The following is a 20,614-nucleotide window of genomic DNA, read 5'->3' as shown; positions in this document are numbered from 1 at the left end:
ACTATGACGTTTTTTATGACATTTTGAGGTCGAAAAAATTTTTGACTTTTTTTGCCCGAAAAAAACGCCATACTATAGTATGACGTTTTTTATGACATTTTGAGGTCGAAAAAATTTTTGACTTTGTTTGCCCGAAAAAAACGCCATACTATACTATGACGTTTTTTATGACATTTTGAGGTCGAAAAAAATTTTGACTTTTTTTGTCCGATTTTGACGCCATACTATAGTATGACGTTTTTTATGACATTTTGAGGTCGAAAAAAATTTTGACTTTTTTTGTCCGATTTTGACGCCTTACTATACTATGACGTTTTTTATGACATTTTGAGGTCGAAAAAAATTTTGACTTTTTTTGTCCGATTTTGACGCCTTACTATACTATGACGTTTTTTATGACATTTTGAGGTCGAAAAAAATTTGGACTTTTTTTGCCCGAAAAAAACGCCATACTATACTATGAAGTTTTTTATGACATTTTGAGGTCGAAAAAATTTTTGACTTTTTTTGCCCGAAAAAAACGCCATACTATACTATGACGTTTTTTATGACATTTTGAGGTCGAAAAAATTTTTGACTTTTTTTGTCCGATTTTGACGCCTTACTATACTATGACGTTTTTTATGACATTTTGAGGTAGAAAAAAATTTTGACTTTTTTTGCCCGAAAAAAACGCCATACTATACTATGACGTTTTTTATGACATTTTGAGGTCGAAAAAAATTTTGACTTTTTTTGTCCGATTTTGACGCCTTACTATACTATGACGTTTTTTATGACATTTTGAGGTAGAAAAAAATTTTGACTTTTTTTGCCCGAAAAAAACGCCATACTATACTATGACGTTTTTTATGACATTTTGAGGTCGAAAAAAATTTTGACTTTTTTTGTCCGATTTTGACGCCTTACTATACTATGACGTTTTTTATGACATTTTGAGGTCGAAAAAATTTGGATTTTTTTTGCCCGAAAAAAACGCCATACTATACTATGACGTTTTTTATGACATTTTGATTTCGAAAAAATTTTTGACTTTTTTTGTCCAATTTTGACGCCTTACTATACTATGACGTTTTATATGACATTTTGAGGTCGAAAAAATTTTTGACTTTTTTTGCCCGAAAAAAACGCCATACTATACTATGACGTTTTTTATGACATTTTGAGGTCGAAAAATTTTTTGACTTTTTTTGCCCGAAAAAAACGCCATACTATACTATGACGTTTTTTATGACATTTTGAGGTCCAAAAAAATTTTGACTTTTTTTGTCCAATTTTGACGCCTTACTATACTATGACGTTTTTTATGACATTTTGAGGTCCAAAAAAATTTTGACTTTTTTTGCCCGAAAAAAACGCCATACTATACAATGACGTTTTTTATGACATTTTGAGGTCGAAAAAATTTTTGACTTTTTTTGCCGGAAAAAAACGCCATACTATACTATGACGTTTTTTATGACATTTTGAGGTCGAAAAAAATTTTGACTTTTTTTGTCCGATTTTGACGCCATACTATAGTATGACGTTTTTTATGACATTTTGAGGTCGAAAAAAATTTGGACTTTTTTTGTCCGATTTTGACGCCTTACTATACTATGACGTTTTTTATGACATTTTGAGGTCGAAAAAAATTTGGACTTTTTTTGTCCGATTTTGACGCCTTACTATACTATGACGTTTTTTATGACATTTTGAGGTCGAAAAAAATTTTGACTTTTTTTGCCCGAAAAAAACGCCATACTATACTATGACGTTTTTTATGACATTTTGAGGTCCAAAAAAATTTTGACTTTTTTTGTCCAATTTTGACGCTTTACTATACTATGACGTTTTTTATGACATTTTGAGGTCGAAAAAATTTTTGACTTTTTTTGCCCGAAAAAAACGCCATACTATACTATGACGTTTTTTATGACATTTTGAGGTCGAAAAAATTTTTGACTTTTTTTGCCCGAAAAAAACGCCATACTATAGTATGACGTTTTTTATGACATTTTGAGGTCCAAAAATTTTTTGACTTTTTTTGCCCGAAAAAAACGCCATACTATACTATGACGTTTTTATGACATTTTGAGGTCGAAAAAAATTTTGACTTTTTTTGTCCGATTTTGACGCCTTACTATACTATGACGTTTTTTATGACATTTTGAGGTCCAAAAAAATTTTGACTTTTTTTGTCCAATTTTGACGCCTTACTATACTATGACGTTTTTTATGACATTTTGAGGTCGAAAAAAATTTTGACTTTTTTTGTCCGATTTTGACGCCTTACTATACTATGACGTTTTTTATGACATTTTGAGGTCGAAAAATTTTTGACTTTTTTTGCCCGAAAAAAACGCCATACTATACTATGACGTTTTTTATGACATTTTGAGGTCGAAAAAAATTTTGACTTTTTTTGTCCGATTTTGACGCCATACTATAGTATGACGTTTTTTATGACATTTTGAGGTCGAAAAAATTTTTGACTTTTTTGTCCGATTTTGACGCCTTACTATACTATGACGTTTTTTATGACATTTTGAGGTCGAAAAAAATTTTGACTTTTTTTGTCCGATTTTGACGCCTTACTATACTATGACGTTTTTTATGACATTTTGAGGTCGAAAAAAATTTTGACTTTTTTTGTCCAATTTTGACGCCTTACTATACTATGACGTTTTTTATGACATTTTGAGGTCGAAAAATTTTTTGACTTTTTTTGCCCGAAAAAAACGCCATACTATACTATGACGTTTTTTATGACATTTTGAGGTCGAAAAAAATTTTGACTTTTTTTGCCCGAAAAAAACGCCATACTATACTATGACGTTTTTTGACATTTTGAGGTCGAAAAAATGTTTGACTTTTTTTGCCCGAAAAAAAGCCATACTATACTATGGCGTTTTTTATGACATTTTGAGGTCGAAAAAAATTTGGACTTTTTTTGTCCGATTTTGACGCCAATACTATACTATGACGTTTTTTATGACATTTTGAGGTCGAAAAAAATTTTGACTTTTTTTGCCCGAAAAAAACGCCATACTATACTATGACATTTTTTATGACATTTTGAGGTCGAAAAATTTTTTGACTTTTTTTGCCCGATTTTGACGCCATACTATACTATGACGTTTTTTATGACATTTTGAGGTCGAAAAAAATTTTGACTTTTTTTGTCCGATTTTGACGCCATACTATACTATGACGTTTTTTATGACATTTTGAGGTCGAAAAAAATTTTGACCTTTTTTTTGACATTTTGTGGCCAAAAAAAAGTATGACATTTTGAGGTCTTACTAAAATATGACTTTTTGGCTATATTTTGATGCCTTTCTGCCGTATGACGTTTTTAATGACATTTTGAGGTATTACTTAAGTGTGACTTTTCTTGGAATATTTTTAGGCCGTTCTAAAATATGACTTTTTTTGGCCGATTTTTTAAACCTTCCTATACTATGACATGTTTTGGCCTATTTTGTGGCCGTTCGAATGTATGACTTTTTTTTGGCCTATTTTGAAGCCTTCATATAGCATGACTTTTTTTTATGACATTTTAATGGCATACTAAAGTATAATTTTTTGGCCGATTTTGGAGCTTTAATATACTACTACGTTTTTTATGACATTTTGAGGACACATTAAAGCATGACTATTTTTGAACTTTTTTGAAGCCTTACTATACTATGACCTTCTTTATTAGGGCCCAAGCATGAAGTTTGTGTGAATCCCTCTTATAACTGAAGGGATTATTTTTAATAATATAGATTATTAGATTACTGAAGGGATTACTTCTATGATGTTTAGGAAGTCCGCCATTTTGGAAAAATGCCACCATTCTGTTTTGCACCGCTTGTACTTTAACAAACTCATCTTAGGAGAATGGTCCGCTGATCCTGAAAATTGCTCTGTTTGCTCTTAAGGCCTTCAGAACTAAATGTGAAAAGCTTTGGTTAGGGTTACACAGTCTGGTCGTGGCGCCGCTGCAAATTTGAACCTTCGCCAACACACAGGAAATGGATGCATTTGTGCCTGTATCTCCCACATACTTCATCCAATGTGGATCAAATTTTACAGTCATGTTGATCATGTGATTCAGAACAGATGGATGTACTATGATATCATGATACGCAAATAGCGCCAACTACTGGGAATAGGAAATACGTGTATTTTTCATGTAGTTCACTGGAAAGCAGACCAGATGAAGAGGGAGAAACTGATCAGCATACAAAAGAGAACACAGTGACATGCTCATATTATGCTAGACACATACAGCACCTACTGGGGGAGAAGACGTGCCTTTTGTACATGTGTATGTCTCTGTATATCTGGAGAGCAGATGAGATTAGGGCTGTTGGAAAGAAGAGAAGAGAAGAGGAGAAGATAGTGGAGGCATTGGTGCAGTTGCTCCTTTTACTTGGAGCCATAAATGTCTGTTTATGTCAGTGTACCATGTGAGCTATATAATGGAAATACATACATTCTACATAGATATGTTAACATGGAGTTGTCATGACAAGCTGTGTATATTTAGGATTTTGTGTGGATCTTACATCATCAATCTATTAGCAGGGCACTGCAGGGAATTGAACCCCACCCTAGTGTACTAGGTGTACCATAACCAGTGCCTTTTGCTTTTTGAAGTGAGGTAAAGGTAAAGCAAAACCTATATTTCAATAGCATTTCTTAAATATTGTGTTATCAACATATCTAGTTAGAATGAGATATGGCATTCATGGAAATGCTGTTGTAATGTAGGAAAGAAAACCTTACTTTGAATAATGTATATGACATATATGTAGGTATTACTGCTATAGAATCAAAGCATACAATCTATAATGTGTTATGTATTTTTTAGTTACATCTGTGGGTAAGTGGTGATGCACATGACTGATGCACATGATTAGAGAAAGCAAAGGATTTGGACATGTAAAGAGCACACAAACACAGTAGAAATGTAGAAAATGCACCAGAGCTCTGTTGTGCTCCAGCAATAAAAACACAGTACATAAATATAAGTTCAGAAAAACAGGTAAAAAAAAGACTGCAACATATCTCTGTTCTGCATCATATCTCAACTACACCTAAGCTAGAACTGTTTAAATGTGTTTTACTAACACCTGTGTACATCAACAAGCCACAACCATTGTAAAATTGCTTTTAATCACTAAAACATTCTCAACCTCCATCCACAAACTCTAACCAACACTAAGGTGATTTACAAATAACACACTGTCCATCAAACCAAATTACATGTTTTATCTGCACAGATAATTCATTTTACAATGCAGATCAACATTTGTACTGCCAAAATAAACCCCATCTAACCAAAAACTAACACGCTATACAAGTTACACAAAGCTTTAACTATTACCAAATCATCCACATGGCAAAAATGCCTACCTAAACTCACTGTTTTATTCACACTCGCTGCTTGCAGCTTTAATTTTATATTTAGTTTGTACACTGACAACAAAGCTTTGAATCTTGAATTCTGAAATATCACACTGTGTAAAAAATACTGAGAAAAGCCTGGAATGTTTTTCCTTATAAACCTTTTTAAGCCTTGGAGTAAATAACGTATTTTTGTAAAAGACACTTTAAAAGACAATGATTTTCATAGTCCCTTCTCTTATTAATTGTTATTTAAATATTTCTTTTGTAAAGTTGCATGATTAACCAATGGACAGTTTACAACATAAAGAAACCAGAAACCAAGCTAATAAATGCAAGGTCACCAAAAATGTTTAGGGAATAAAACATGGTGAAAAAATGTTGTGCAAGCTGGACTTTTTTTTGACAAACTCCTGGTTACCTCCTGGTGTATTAGAGTATTTCAAAGGTTTTACTATGTTATTTATCATACTGTTTAAGTCTTATTCCTGCTCAACAGCTTCAGATAGTAAATGTACTTGATAAATGTTTGAGAGAAATTAATTTGTTCCCATATGGTTTGTGTTAGATTTGCTAAAATGCTACAAAAATCTCACAAACACTTTCTTATGTGACTTCAGCCTCTTCATCACCCAATTCATTACATTTAAACCTACATAACACACACTGTACACTGCACTAATCGCCACTCAGTTCTTGCATTGTGTTTAAATTTCATGTACATTTCTCTGTTTTCAGGGCAATGAGTCCATGACCTGGTTACTGGTGCAGGTGGAAGAGCTCAGATTGATGTATTAACACTAACTGTGTTTCTTTCATCATCAGTTTCATTTAGTCCATGATTAACTCCCAATCACAAGGCGTGATTAAAAGTCAGAGTAAAAATATTCCATACATATTTAATATTCCACTAACAAGGAAACCAGCTCCCAAACTGCCAACAAAATAGATATACACCCATAACACACACACACACACACTCCCACATACATCTCTCCTTTCCTTGCCTGAAAACACATACCTAAACATTTCACGGCTATCTCCCCCACACTCCGGTGCTGGCTAGGTGGAATTAGAAAACCAACCCCGCGGTCTCATTAATTAATTAAACACCATGTGCCAGTGGCACCTGGGTACCGGTTATCACTGCCACTCAGACACACCGTGATCTCAATAACCACCCCACCACAGGGCACTGAGAGCGAGGGGAGGCAGGGGTGAAGGGGAGGGGAGGGAAGGGACATCGATTCTTCTTTCACAACTTTGAGGTTAAGACAAGAAAAGAGACTTCAGCCATCATCTTTCTGTATGGGTAGTAAAGTGGGACACATTTACACTGAAATAATACAGAGGAGTCCGATGAGCATTTACTGCTGTGTGTTTTTGTGTGTGTGTCTTTCCCTCCCTTACAGGCTCCACGGGGTCTTTTTATCATCTGGCCTAGTGGGGCTCCTAAATCACTGCAGGAACGCCCTCCTCATCATCTACTCTTAATACCTCTGCATGTGGAAACACTGCAGAAACACACACCCACATATACACACATCCACTCTTAATCCAGCTCTTAGCATTTTGCATTCTTAAAACTATCTATAAAGGAGTAGTGATATTCATTTCTAAGAGTCCTGATTCTTTAATCTTTCCTTTACTTGAAAAGTATACACTGTTTATTGTGTACTGTGCAAACAGCTTGTTTTCTTATTGATGAAGGTGTAGTTTTGTTAATTACCCAGTTTCATAAAGTGATTCAAAAGCCAAAAGCTCAGTTCAAATTGCCATCCATGAAGGGCCATGTAGTCTATGATTACTTTTAAAACAGAAGTTAAACATGAAAATGACACATAAAGTTGATACTCGTTTTTTTAAAAAAATGCCAATGTGGATTTCCTCAAGTCATGAAGAAAATACAGCATTTAGCACATTTCTTCTTTTTGATGAACTGTGACCACAGTGCTAAGTCACTAATGCTACTTTCAAATATTGTCTAAAATATGTTTTATGCACAGACTTTTTACAATAATTATTTTATGTTTTTCCATCTGTTTTATGCATGGAGGTTTGTTGCTTTATTCGTAAAGGGGCTCCCAAGGCAGACTCAGATTCATCAACAATGAATCTGTCTTTTATTGAATAGCAAAGCACTAACAATAACAGATCCTGAATAATACATTAAAATATGTTTCTTTTAATTCTATTTTCACAAATAAGGATCATATACATAAATTGACTGAGACATATCTCTGTGATCCAAACAGAAATTAAACCAAGGCCATCAACATTAATTGGACCAACAGGGACAAATGATTTGCTGTTATGAAAAACAAGCTGTATTTGCTGTTGGTTTCTTTGCATTTCAGCTTTTGAAATTGACATTGAAGAAATGTCTGAATCAATATGAGATGTGGGAATTGAAAACTCAGTGCAGGTGAGCCACACGTTTTAAACAAACAGACAAATGGCTGAAGAAAAAAAATATTTGTGAACATGGAATATTACTGAGCCTCGCAGTGTCGGAATAATAGAGCACATATTAGATTAATAGGTAACATATTAGGCTGCCTATCATCTTGAAACAGTTACAGTCAAGGCTATGCGGCTAATGACTGTGTTTTAACTATTACACAACCTGCTGACAGTATCTTAATAATTGGAGAACACTCTTTAGTCTGTCTGTTCACTTCGGCTCACAGCCACAATGGACCTTTCGGGAAACTGGAACAGCATTTTTTCCCAAATGACATGGCGACAGGTGAGCATTTATTAATTTATCCAGAACATTTTATCTTAAGTCAGAGATGCCTGCCTACAGTCCTGAGGTATGTGCATGTTTATGTTTGTTGACCATGTTTTCCAGAATAAGGGGTGCTACAAAAAGGTACATTTTCCAGAGAAGTTTTAGAGACAAGTGCTTAGAAAAAAAAATAAAACTCTCATGGCTAATTTAAAGTGTAATTAAGTGTTATTCTCAACATGAAGAATTCTACACCATACACTAAGAATATAGTTTTAGTACATACTGACTCTAGTTATTTTGAGATCTTCATTAGTGCTGCAGCTCAGCGTTGTTTACTGGATATTATCTCACTCATTCTCTTCTCTTGTAATGTCCCTTATTGTTACAGGTCGCTCTCCAAGAGTCAGTCAGATTATTGATTGAGAATTTTATGTCTATCCACGGCTTATTTCCCAGATTTCCACCATAATTAAATAACAACTATTTATTTAATTTAATTTATTCCTTATTTGAATTTTTGAAATCAAGGAGTAAATCAAGAAAGATTTTTTAAAAAAAATATGCAAACAGTAAACTGCTCTAATCTTTTTCTCTTCAGACTGATCAGAGTGTGTCCACAGCAGAGATTGGAGACTTGATTGAGTTTGTGAATCCGTGGTTGGGATTGTCTCTTTGGGGTGTTTATGTTGGAGAAGGCCATGTTATTCATTTTGGGGTGGGAGGTAAGAAACTGAAATGTGACTTTATGTTATCAAAATATATTTTTTTAAAGTACAGATTTTCTTTGCTATTCTCTACATTTAAATGTTCTTTTTAAAAAAAAAAAAAAAGTTACTCTGATAACTAAAATACAATAGTTTTTTTTTTCACTGAGAGTTCATCTTTAACATTTTTCCCCTCTAGATGAGAACATGACACAGAAAGCCTGCCGCAGCTTCCTTCAACAAATGGTTCCAAAGTCGAAAGGTGATCGTGTTCTGAAGAAGACCAGAATCTGCAAGCAGCGCATTATAGATATCAAAATGCCCCTAGGAACTAAAATAAGGGTAAACAACAACAAACACAACCTGGTTCCGTCGCCACAGGAGACGATGAGGCGTTGCTGTGAGACTTTTCTGCACCAGGAGTTCAAATACGACCTGATGAACTTCAACAGTGAGCATTTTGCCACATTTGTTCGATTTGGCCAAGCGGTGTGCAACCAGGTGAGTTCAGCCCTATTTAAGTGACAGTGACTGAGTGATGTGGTAAATATTAGGTCTATAACCTGTCAACATGTATTTTATTTTAGAGCTGCGTGTGAGAATTTGCTGCTTTTCGAGGGTTTTTTTTTTTTTGTTGGTGCATGGACTGTTGCTCACACAAGACATCTGATGGAATCACCTTAAAATCTGTAGGACATTGTGATGGGCATTTTTCCCTGTTTTCTGATGTTTTACGGCCCAAATGATAAATCAAAGAAGTAATCAGCAGATTAATTGATAATGAAAATAATAGGCTGCAACCCCAATTTAATGTTCCAATTATTTGCTCTTTTTTTTAGATTCCCTTTAAGAAAAAGAATGAAGCACACATGGATACAACTCAAACTCTGGAAATGATAATGCAGCAACGGACGGAGACAGAAACTTGACATCCTCTGTGGTGCCTCTTATGTATATCTGTCACACTATCTTTGTTAATGAGGAAAATAAAAAGAAAAAAATCCATTGCTGCTACTCTGAGGATGTTTCATTTAACAGTTCAAGGCACAATCAAATCTGTTGACAGCATTAACAATGTTTTTGCGTCTCTATGCTCACCCACAAAATCCTTAGCAAACTCTATTAAAAGCCAAAAACCAAAAACTTACCAACAAAGCAAAACCCATAAGAGTCAGGAAACTATTTGTCCTCTTGTTTATTAAGACTTCAGGAATGTCAATAAGAGCATTTCTATACAGTAGGAGGGCTGAGGAGGCCAGCATGCAGACACAATGACCTTCTGCTATTCTCCTTGTTGATAATGACCCAGACACAGGCACACCACCCATCAACCAGACCCCTAATAAAGCCAAACACGCTCTGTCATTTTCTAATAACCTCCACGTTGCAGCAAGAGTCATGGACAGGCCAGCGTCTTGTGAATGTGAGGAGGGGAACTAAGCTCTGGGTGGACAGGAAGTTGTGGAAAGCATCTTGTTTATCGATCTGAGACTGTGTACTGCCTGATGGTACATGGTTGTAACTACATTCTTCTTCTTCATCCCCCAAACACACAAAGACAAAGACTACTGTAGAGAAGAGACAAAAATACACACACATACACAGTGCAAAACATTCACTCTAACAATCAATCCTTTTGGTACACTCATTTGCTCGGGTTCTTGGTTGCCACGCTGCTACACATGCACAGTTACACACACGCACGTACACACACACTTGCAGTGGTGGTATTTTTCCAGAGACAGGGCAGGTAAACTTGTTACTCTTTTCTTAATTAGTATAGAGATTCCATCCTTTTTTTCCTCTCAGCAACCCCTTGCAGGGAATGCTGATTAATTGTCCTCTAAGTCCTCATAATACCCCCACACCCCCACCCCCACTGCACATATACACATACATTCTCTCTTAGAAGACAACCACTTCAACTCTCCGTGGACCCACACAGTCCTCAGTCACTTTCACAGTTCAGCAGAGGATCATTTTTCCACAATTCCACTGGTTTTCTCTTGTCTCTCTTCCAGCCTTCACATCACTGGCTCAGCCTGACAATGTACCCGTACAACTGTTCTGAGAAGGCCTGCAGAGAGAACTTATCTTGTACCCTCCTCCTACCAGCTTGTCCCATGTCCCTGCGGAGCTGCCGCTCCCTGACGAGCCTCTCCATAGCCTTAGAGAAGGCTTCCGCCGTGGCCTCACACAAAAAGCCTGTTTCCCCATCTGCCACGCTCTCCAGGGGACCCCCAGAGTTCACAGCGATTACAGGGCAGCAGCAGTACATGGCTTCCACAGGAACTATCCCAAAATGCTCTCTGCTCGGGGTGTAGAGCACGGCGGTGCTGGCCCGAAGCAGCGCCACCTTCAGTGAATCGGAGGGGGAGCGCAGGAAAGTGACACAGTCCTCCAAGTGGAGCTGTGCAGCCAGGTCTTTCAGTTCAATGTAATGTTGAACATTCTCAGTAACTCGGTCATCATAGCCCCCCGCCACCACCAGGTGAATGCCTGCTCTCTGGCCTGGAGGAAGGCTGCTCCTCAGGGTTGCCAGAGCCTCCAGAGCCAGGCCCAGATTCTTCTTTCTCTCATATCGGTTCAGAGAGAGAAACAGGCAGGTGGTTCCCTCGGGGAGCAGCCCTTCCAGGTCTTGTGCTTCAGTGGACGGCTGGTCAAAGGTACATGTGTTGAGGGAGGGATAGAGGACATCTGTCTGGACTCTGCTTAGACTATGAAAGGTCTCCCTGAAGATGCCTGCAGTGAACTGGCTGTTTACAAGAATCTAAGAGGAAGTAGAGACAGATTAGTTCATAAGGATGTCACATATATCACAGGTCCGTATGAGTTGGATGGCAGCCTGAGGTCTTTGATTATCCTTAAGTCTAGACTCAAATTGAAATGTCATTTCATTTCATTTCTATCAGGGCCCTGAGCTTTTACAACAGCCTGCCCTTGGCGATGAGGCTGCATTAAATTTTTAATAATCGTTTATTCGGGCTGTTTAAGTCAAAATAATATACCTTGCATTTTAATTTATTCTATTACGCTATAGTTTTAACCACTGCTTGGCTGCAGTGGCACTGTTGTTTTTAAGAGCCAAGCTCCAGTCCAGTGTTAACCTGTCAAACAACATCTGGGTGAGATAAAAATAATTCTGAGAAAATCAACGCTAGCTGTTTTTAATGGAGTTGTCCTTGATTAGTGTGCAGCTGCAGTCTAAATTTGGGGAATCTATTTCTGGGTTGTTAATTACAAGTTTGTATGAACTGCAGCTATAAAGTGTTGCATTGGAGGTAGACAAAATTATAAAGACATCATTTGGAAAATGTCAAACAGTCAAAACCTCAACCACTGAGCTATAATTTTTTTGTATCCCATTTAAAGCGAAATATACAACTACATCTCTTCCTTATTGCAAGGCATTACATGTAAAAATATATTTTGTATACAAGTTGTTCTGCTTTTTCTGAGCTGATATTTTCTGTGCCTTGAGTATGCAATATGTCATGAGCTACATTTGCAAGCACATTATTTATCAATACACCTCCACAAAAATGTATTTTGTGTCACTTGTTACAGTCAAGTTACAATCAGAAATCACTTTACTGCCAAAAAGCTTCACACAATACATCAGCAAAGCTTTAACAAAAAATGGAGCAAATGAATAATATGAGCCTATCAGTTCAAAAATTTCATTTTAACATTATACTCATTTCCTACAGGACATGCACAGGTTTAGTATATTTTAAAAAGGTTAATTCTTAATTTTTTAAGATTTTTTTAAAACCTGTCCTGTCTTTCAGTTTTACATTGTATTTATGTGCTTTTGCTTTTGTAAAAAAAAAAAAAACAAAAAACGCTTGCTCAGCATTTCTTACCATCTTTTTAAAAAATGCTATTTTGTTTTTTTTTATTTGAATTAAATAAAACAACTTTTAATCAAGCCATAAAAACCTTTTGTATGATCCAGCCTCCCACCCTCAGCTGGTAACGTACCATATCAGCCATGCCTGTGGTGCGTTCCTCCAGCCAGTCGATTGGAGCACGGTAGAGCTTCTTCAAAAATGACTTCCTCTGGGTCAGCAGCTGGTCTGGGAAGTGACAGTAAAACAGAACCTTCTTCCTGTGACGGGACAATCGCAGTACCGGAATACACACCGACACCTAGGATAGAATGAAAGTTGTTTTAACAAAATTATTCATATGTCCTCCCAGAAATGATCCTCTCCTCATGGATATGAGCAGCTTTGATGTGATACGTAGCAATCATATTGAAAATGCCAGAGTGTGGTGTATCATTTCACACATATGGAGGCAGAATAAAACAAGCTAATAAAATCTAAAATGATAGCTAAAGATTTTAATATACAGTACATGTTGGCACTAAATATAAAACATAGACTATGTAAATGCTGAACAATGTAGGAGACAAATATTGTAAATGCTCTTTGTGACCTTTGCATGACTTATTTTGGCTGATAGTAACATGATTAATTTAGGTGGTGAAGCTTCTCCCAGTGTCACATTTACAGTCAGCTGACCTGTATATAAAGAGTTTTTTTTCTGTAGTTATGTGCAAGAGAGAAGGGTGGTACCTGTGTGTATTTGTGTGAAAAACAAAACAACAGAAAATAAGCAAGGGAGTGTCCACTTCATGACATAGCATAGTAAAAAGGTGTGACACAAAAAGGGAGACACACAGAGACACACCACTGTTTACAATAGAAGCTATTCTCTAAGCGGCAGAGTCAGTTACGAGACACAGAAGGCTCAGACGAACTGAAATAAGTGACGACCAAACAGACAGATACAGTAGTTCCTGTATCACACAACTCACCTGATCACAGAAGACGACATCATACTCAACCCCGCTGAGGAAGACCAGGTAGATGGCCACATAGATCATCCGCAGGTAGGCACACAGGGCACGTAGGTAGCCAAACACACCAGTGGGAAGCCAGTCACCCACACATACCTAGAAGAGTAATAGAAATAATGAAATCACAACTATCATAAATTATGCTTTTTACATATATTTTTCTTTGTCGTGCATCCTCAAAGGATAATATTATGGAGTGAGGTATAAGTTAACGTACCACAGGTAGGTCTGGGTCCAGGGTTTCAGAGAAGCAGTGTGTTGGATCATGATGAGCCGTCCAGATCTGAACGCTACATCCCTGAGACTTAAGAGCGACAGCAGCATCAACCACCAGTCGCTCTGCTCCACCAATACCCAGGTCTGGATGGAGGAAGACCACCCGCACCATCCTGCACACAAGAATGGGTGAAGTGAACGTGGAGTATGTTTTCCAAAAATAACAATGCTGGTTTGCAGACAGTGTTTGAAATACACTAAAACACAACATCACTCTATCACAAAATGAAAGATAAACTGATGACTATGAGCACAGTCAGTCAGTAGAAAGTGCAAGTAATGCCCCGATCAGGATTACAAAGCTCATGTTCACAACAGTCAGTACTTACAGGAGTGACTGCTTTAACTTGGAAGATACAGGTTACAGGTTGTCTGAGCCAAGCATTTTCAGTGGCATTCAAACAATCCTTAACTTGATGCTGGCAAAAACAAATAAAAACTGTCCAACAGAAAAAAAATCCTGAATCTACACTCTGATGCCAAGAAAGAATTTTTTTAGAGCTGCATTGTAAAGAATCTGTCCTTTTACGTGATTTTGTCACGTAATGTAATTTGTAGCTTTTACCCCTTAAAGCACTTCATGTCATAACTGTTCAACAGAAAAACTACATAGACATCTACTGTCTGTTAGCCACCCTGGCTGTCACAGTGTTCCCAAGTGCTCTAACATGTACTATGAGGTAAACCTCTGGTACTGAATTGCAGGTTAGAAAATGAATGTTTAAATATAGATAGCTGTTTGGTTTAAGTGTCTTTAGAGGTAGGATTAAGGGTAGTAACTAGCCTGTAGCTATGAAATTAAAACCCGTTTTAGATAGGCAACTTGGTGGACAGTTGTCTTTGTAACTAATCACTAGAATCGCATTAGAATTTAAATATAATATTTGTATATAATATGTTTACCTCTGAGTCACTTCACCACCTTGTCCAAGCTTGGAAACCTGTGGTTGTACCTAGTCTGGCTGCCCGTAGCAGTATGAACATCCGCCATGAAACTCTATTGTTTGGGCGCCATGTTGGCTCAAATCAACCGTCGAGATCAGGCTAATCGAGCTTCACGTTTGAACCGCAATGGCGTCTGTTTCCCCCACGTAAAGGGGACACGTCTCCTTGTGAGTCAGAGCGGTCCAATAATTTGCCTATGAATTAAGGTGAATATACATATCTAAATTAAAAGTAATAGCAAACATGTGTTTTTACGAAAATATATTTAATTAAGTGTTGCAAAAAATAAGCCCTCAAGATTACGTTTTTTTACGTTTCTTTTTCTTTGGGTGCGATCGGCCGGTCAGGCTTCTACTCGGTCAGTCTTGTGTTTTGCAGTCGTGTCCTTTTCAGACGAGCGTCAGCTTTGTGAGATCTCTTCTCAAGTTCTGACCCGTTCTCACAGTGACTGCTGCTGCTGTTCATTTGACGTGGACATTGGCTAGAAGAGGGACTCAGGGTTTCAGCTCACATCGGGAGAAAATAAAACAAAATGGTAAGATTCCCAGCTTTATCTCTTACTGCTAATACTGTTAATGCTAAGCAGCTTTATTGCACTAATTCAGACCTGAGCCAGCGTTTTGCTATCTGTTAGCTCACTTGCTAACGTTAGCTCATCATTTGTAGACGTGGCTATTTCTCAGCAGCTCAAACGGTCCCAAAACACGTATTTTAAGCTGGTCCATCACTAAATGAATCTCTGATATATGTTTATGAACATATTTGGTGGAGACACTGCATATTGTCACCAGATATTGAAAGCAATGAACAGTGTGGGCTCTCAGTCAAGGCCTTTGCAACACGTCTCACCATTAAACATACTGTAGAGTTCAAAATCAAATGTAAATTTGATATCTACCATTCATTGGTAAATCTCGTTATCTGGACGTTGTAGGTTATTTGTAATTGTGAGTGTGTACACACAAGTCTGTGTGAATGACTGAGAACTGGTAAAATGGAGTTGAATCCCATTTATGTGTTTTAAATCTGGTGTTTCTTTCAGCCTGGACCAGCAGCAAGTGCAACCAACGTTGGGGCGTCTGGCCGTTCCCCCAGTAAGACAGTGGCTCCCCGCGCAGCAGGCTCCACAGTCAGACAGAGGTACACACTCATAATCTAACCTCTAAACTTCTACTTATACAAAATGCATTCATCCAAGAAGACAGATACAGATACAGTGGGTAAACTTTCCATGAATTCATACTGTCAGATAGATGACAATCTGAAGATGCTTCCACAAAGACCATAAAGAGTCTGAATGGTCTGAGAAATATGAAAATCATATGAATCATACTATATTGCCCCCACAATCCTCACACCTTGACCAGCACCTCTGGAAGATTTTGAACAGATGTGTTAGATAGTCCTTTACTACCGTCATCAAATCACCCAACAACAGATACTTTATTTTGGAAGAACGGTGTTCATCACTTTAGTAGAGTTCAGAGACCTGTAGTGGCCCAACACAAGCTGTCACACAACTTTATGTTACCCTCTACTGACTACCACTGCAAAGTTAAAACTATTGATGGCCATATTACACCAGCCATGACGGACAAGTCGTGCAATGGTCTCAGCCTGAACACCCCATAATTATTTTCCAAGTACCCTCAGCACTGACCCCGCCTGCTCATTTCATCAAACTGTAATGAGTGATTGATAAATTTCAGATATCTCTTCCATATACATTTGTGTGCCTTCCGTAGATTGGAGTAGCAGATAGATGTTGTGCTGTGGGCTTAATCAGTGTGTAATCAGAGGCTCACTGTTACCTTTCTCATTATTACTTGTTACTATCACTCTCTTCATTACCTCATTAACCTCCATTTAATCTCATCACATGAGCGAAGCAGCTATGAATCACTCTGCTCTCTCATCGCCAGCTACTGTAGTTGGAGGTACTCTCTGAATACAGCGTGTAACAGGAACAATTTTTTATCTGAATGGCTCGTTCAAATTAAAAATGAATGATCTCAGGGTTCTTTTGAGTTGGCTTAGGAGCTTGATTTTTGTAAAGTTTGGTAAATGTTGCCGTTAATGTGATCATAAGGTTCTGATTTGAAGAACAGCTGTATGAATTTAAAAAAAAAATCTGAATTTCACAAAATTACAGCTTTTTTTTTTTTCAAATCTCATTGTTTTTGTCATTCCAGAAAAACATTCATTATTTCATAAGGAGGCATTTGAACAGTTCGAAATCAAATTAGTTGTCTTGTGAAGCCCTTAATAATGAAATAAGTATCCTCACACAAATACTGTATCAGCGTTACTATGGTTACTTTACTGCATAAGCATATTCTTAACATGCTGTGATATATGTGCGTGTGTTCCACAGGAAAGCTACCAGCAGTGGTACACGCAGCGGCGGCAGGACCACAGGATCGGCTGGCACTGGTGGCATGTGGCGCTTCTACACAGAAGACTCACCAGGCCTCAAAGTGTAAGTGCAGTTTACAAAAGCAGCTGCTGTAAAGCATTAATTCCCACATCCACAGACTCCACAACATACACTACACACTTACACTACTTAATACTACAACAATTTTAGCCTTTGATATTTTAACTTGCATCCGCTCAGAAATACACGCTAATTCTCAGGATTTCCGACACTTGAGCTATCATTAATGTCATTTGTGTTCATCAGGTAGAAGGGGAGGAATGTTTAATGGCAGGAAATTGGGCAGACGTGCCGCTGTGGTAAAACAAATCATCTCTGAGCTGTGGATCAGCTTGATTTAAGTATGTGCGCCTATACACACACAATTATGTGTGTTAGGAAGCTCACATTTAGAAAACTCTCTACCTCATAAACTTTTATTCTGCTGCATCCTCGTCCCGAATATTAGAGAAGGCATCGTGTCTTCTGGCCATAGCCGGCCATGGTTGATCGATGGTGCTGTGGTGGTTATTGAGTGCGTCTCTCCAGCAGTCGAAGGAGGGCAGACTCGCCATACAGTGCTGTATATCGAGTGCATGTTTGTTCCTGCGTTAGATGCCGGCCTCAAAGCTTCATTAAAGGATCCACTCTGAAAGGTCAACTCAATTACAGCCTTCTGACAGCGGGGAGGAGGGGGCCATGGAGGAGATGGTTGGCATGGCAATGCTGCTACTTAGCGATGCGTCCCTCCACTCCTCCCCCCACTCAGTCCCTCCTTGAGAGATGAGAGTCCCTCCTTGTTTCCGAAGCCCATCAATAAAATCAGCCACTCCACTAAGACTCTCACTCAAGTTGGGGTTACTGCAAACGATGGGATTTTGTGTGTGTGTCTGTGTGTGCGTGCACGCGGGTTTGTGTGTTAATCTGGGTGTTAATCAGTGTCTCTTTGTTGTGACAGCGGCCCAGTGCCTGTGCTGGTGATGAGTCTGCTCTTCATTGCTTCAGTCTTCATGCTGCACATCTGGGGGAAGTATACCCGGTCATAAACCTCACCTGATGACCTCTGACCCTGCGCCTCGGATTCTTAACATATTGGACCTGGACCAAACAAGAAACGAACAACAACCTCACGCCCCTAGCTCCCTTCTCTACTATCATGACAACACACAGACTCACAAACTGGATTTTTACACAATCGGTTCAGTACATGATCTTCATCAGAATCTGAAGTTGACTGCCACCTTGCTGCTTTTGGCCCCCCTTGTTTTGAACATCTGGTCAGGTGACCGGGAGGAAACTATACTAGCTCCACTTTGCACGTGATGTCTGTGTGGCCCTCCCTCCAAGCAGCAGCAGCAGCATGTGTCCCTTCAGTTCTGCATGAAGGCTCAGTGCTGTGCTCAAAGACACTGTTATTTTCAGGCCCCCAGCAAACATTTCTCCTTGTTGCCTGAATTGCATTTTTTGTTAAAAGCATTTGTACAAAATGTAATTGTAATACTGTACAATAAAAAAAAAGTAAAAATCAATGTGTCCGTGTTTTAAATTAATAATTAAACTTTATTTAAATTTTGTAAAGCCTGTTTTGATGTTGAGAAAAGTCCTTTTGAAAGCTGCATTATCTCACTCAAAAACCTCAACTGGCACCTAAACCTGCTTTCACACTCACTTGTCATCAACCTTAATCATCAAACTAATCAAGTTGTCCTATGGCACTGCATTTCACAAGATCAAACACACACACACACATTGTATATCATCTTATCCACATGAGCAGAAAAGCCCAGACTTGTCTGTACATATGTACACCAACTGCTTTAAGCAGAAGTTTGACTGGATGAAAGTGTTAACTTCTCAGAGAGCATGCTTCCACAGAGGATCAAAGGCAGCGGTGTCCAGCACCGGCTGCCGCGGGGTATAGTAAATTGCAGGCAGGCAAAATGAGTTTTTTAAAAGTAGCAAGTAAAGTCTCTATAGTGTCAGAGTAATACCAGAAGGCATACAATATGCAGGACATCAGAAACTGCATTGCTTAGCCTGTGTCTGATGACCTAAATACTAAATGTCACACACTAACTGTATATTACATTTTCCACTTGACTGCCCATGCAAATCTAGAAGCTAGGAAAGCAAATACCTGCATAGATCCAAAGCACAATCATAGTTTTTGTTTAAATCAGCCTCCAAAACACATCAAATCAAGACGTTCTTTTAATGCTCTGCATAACTTTTATTGTACTTTTTGTGCCAAAAAATGGTTTGCAATTTGTTTTCAGATCAATCTAAAGGCTGATTTGCATGATAAAAGGAATGCTGTGTGCTTTCAGGTCTTCCTGTATCATCAATGAAAACCTGTCCTGAGTGTTTGTCATTTGAATTTTGCTCAGGTGTGTTTCCTTCTCATCCTGAGGGGGGCACTGCAGACTATTTTCTGAATATCACTAGCTCAGAGGAATCAGGATCTAACTGTGTCTCATGCTCTCTCTCTCTCTCACTCATTCCTGTCCGGGGACAGGCGTACATGTTTGCTGTGGTGATTTTTTACCTCGTCAAATAACATGTGGTGTAACATGTTTGTATAACCACACTCGCTGCCAAAGCACAATCATGTGATAAAGTGTGTTTGATAATCAAGTGCTTCGTAACCAGACTTTTCCTTGTTGAGGAAATTCTTTTTAGATGAGAGTCGCTATAAGGCAGCTGAGTAGAACAAAATTAAGTGATGAGAGAAAAAGCTTCAGATTTGACTTGTTTACATCAAGTCAAACTGTGTGTTTTTTAAAATATGATGTTCAATGTAATGACCACTGCTGCAAGCTGCTGGCTGGATGTTTTGGAGTTGTAGAAGTAGTTCTGGCCTGACCTGCATCACTAGGTTATCTGTGTTGAATATTAAACCACCAGCTGGCATGGTTTGTGCTTGTGTGTGTGTGTGTGTGTGTGATCTTGTACCTTGTGTTAAACATAGCATTCGAATCCTGTTCATTAATTTATTCTGTTGCTATGGCTCTTCTTTCCCATCGGCTTCCTGTGTTCGTGGCAGACTCAGGCACTACTGCCACATCACTCTCCCTCTTGTCCTTGTCCTACACACACTCACAGACACAGACACACACATCCACACACAGATACACTCACAAACTCCACGACCCAATTCACGGTGGCACAACACGGCACTGAGCCAGAATAATTCAACAGAACAATTAAATATGAAGCAGCCGTGGCGAAGCTGTCCCTCAGTGTACAGGAGTCAAATAGGCCCAGGCAGCATGTGGAACGCGGCGACCCTCCAC

At 38.2% G+C, this 20,614-nt stretch overlaps 3 protein-coding genes across 3 annotated transcripts; 2 read left to right on the top strand and 1 right to left on the bottom strand.

Moving 5' to 3' along the window:
- The first annotated feature begins 8,074 nt into the window (after positions 1 to 8,074).
- LOC121186488 (phospholipase A and acyltransferase 4-like) lies at positions 8,075 to 9,746 on the top strand. The gene is made up of 4 exons (XM_041045236.1): positions 8,075 to 8,128; positions 8,712 to 8,835; positions 9,017 to 9,318; positions 9,657 to 9,746. Exons 1-4 carry the CDS (start codon positions 8,075 to 8,077, stop codon positions 9,744 to 9,746), a joined length of 570 nt encoding a protein of 189 aa, XP_040901170.1.
- Positions 8,993 to 15,007, bottom strand: alg2 (ALG2 alpha-1,3/1,6-mannosyltransferase). Its single transcript, XM_041045235.1, has 5 exons — positions 14,864 to 15,007; positions 13,902 to 14,073; positions 13,643 to 13,780; positions 12,802 to 12,969; positions 8,993 to 11,587 (listed from the first exon to the last, which is right to left on the bottom strand). Exons 2-5 carry the CDS (start codon positions 14,070 to 14,072, stop codon positions 10,847 to 10,849), a joined length of 1,218 nt encoding a protein of 405 aa, XP_040901169.1. The 5' UTR covers position 14,073; positions 14,864 to 15,007; the 3' UTR covers positions 8,993 to 10,846.
- Positions 15,008 to 15,292: 285 nt separating this feature from the next.
- Positions 15,293 to 18,850, top strand: sec61b (SEC61 translocon subunit beta). The gene is made up of 4 exons (XM_041043405.1): positions 15,293 to 15,440; positions 15,948 to 16,045; positions 17,280 to 17,384; positions 18,280 to 18,850. Exons 1-4 carry the CDS (start codon positions 15,438 to 15,440, stop codon positions 18,365 to 18,367), a joined length of 294 nt encoding a protein of 97 aa, XP_040899339.1. The 5' UTR covers positions 15,293 to 15,437; the 3' UTR covers positions 18,368 to 18,850.
- Positions 18,851 to 20,614: the final 1,764 nt, after the last annotated feature.

This window comes from Toxotes jaculatrix, chromosome 8 (assembly GCF_017976425.1).
Source record: "Toxotes jaculatrix isolate fToxJac2 chromosome 8, fToxJac2.pri, whole genome shotgun sequence".
Classification (NCBI taxonomy): Eukaryota; Metazoa; Chordata; class Actinopteri; family Toxotidae; genus Toxotes; species Toxotes jaculatrix.
Note: the sequence above shows the minus strand (reverse complement) of the source record. Positions and strands in the feature narration are given on the sequence as shown.

Bases quoted from the DNA above. Each gene is read 5' to 3' on its own strand.
- sec61b (XM_041043405.1), top strand. The intron at 16,046-17,279 runs GTACACACTCAT...TGTGTTCCACAG, and splicing joins GGCTCCACAGTCAGACAGAG to GAAAGCTACCAGCAGTGGTA. The intron at 17,385-18,279 runs GTAAGTGCAGTT...TTGTTGTGACAG, and splicing joins GACTCACCAGGCCTCAAAGT to CGGCCCAGTGCCTGTGCTGG.
- alg2 (XM_041045235.1), bottom strand. From the start codon at position 14,072: ATGGTGCGGGTGGTCTTCCTCCATCCAGACCTGGGTATTGGTGGAGCA. The intron at 13,781-13,901 runs GTACGTTAACTT...TTACTCTTCTAG, and splicing joins TGGACCCAGACCTACCTGTG to GTATGTGTGGGTGACTGGCT. The intron at 11,588-12,801 runs GTACGTTACCAG...ACTTCCTCTTAG, and splicing joins CCACAGGCATGGCTGATATG to ATTCTTGTAAACAGCCAGTT.
- LOC121186488 (XM_041045236.1), top strand. From the start codon at position 8,075: ATGGACCTTTCGGGAAACTGGAACAGCATTTTTTCCCAAATGACATGG. The intron at 8,129-8,711 runs GTGAGCATTTAT...TTTTCTCTTCAG, and splicing joins CCCAAATGACATGGCGACAG to ACTGATCAGAGTGTGTCCAC. The intron at 9,319-9,656 runs GTGAGTTCAGCC...TCTTTTTTTTAG, and splicing joins GCCAAGCGGTGTGCAACCAG to ATTCCCTTTAAGAAAAAGAA.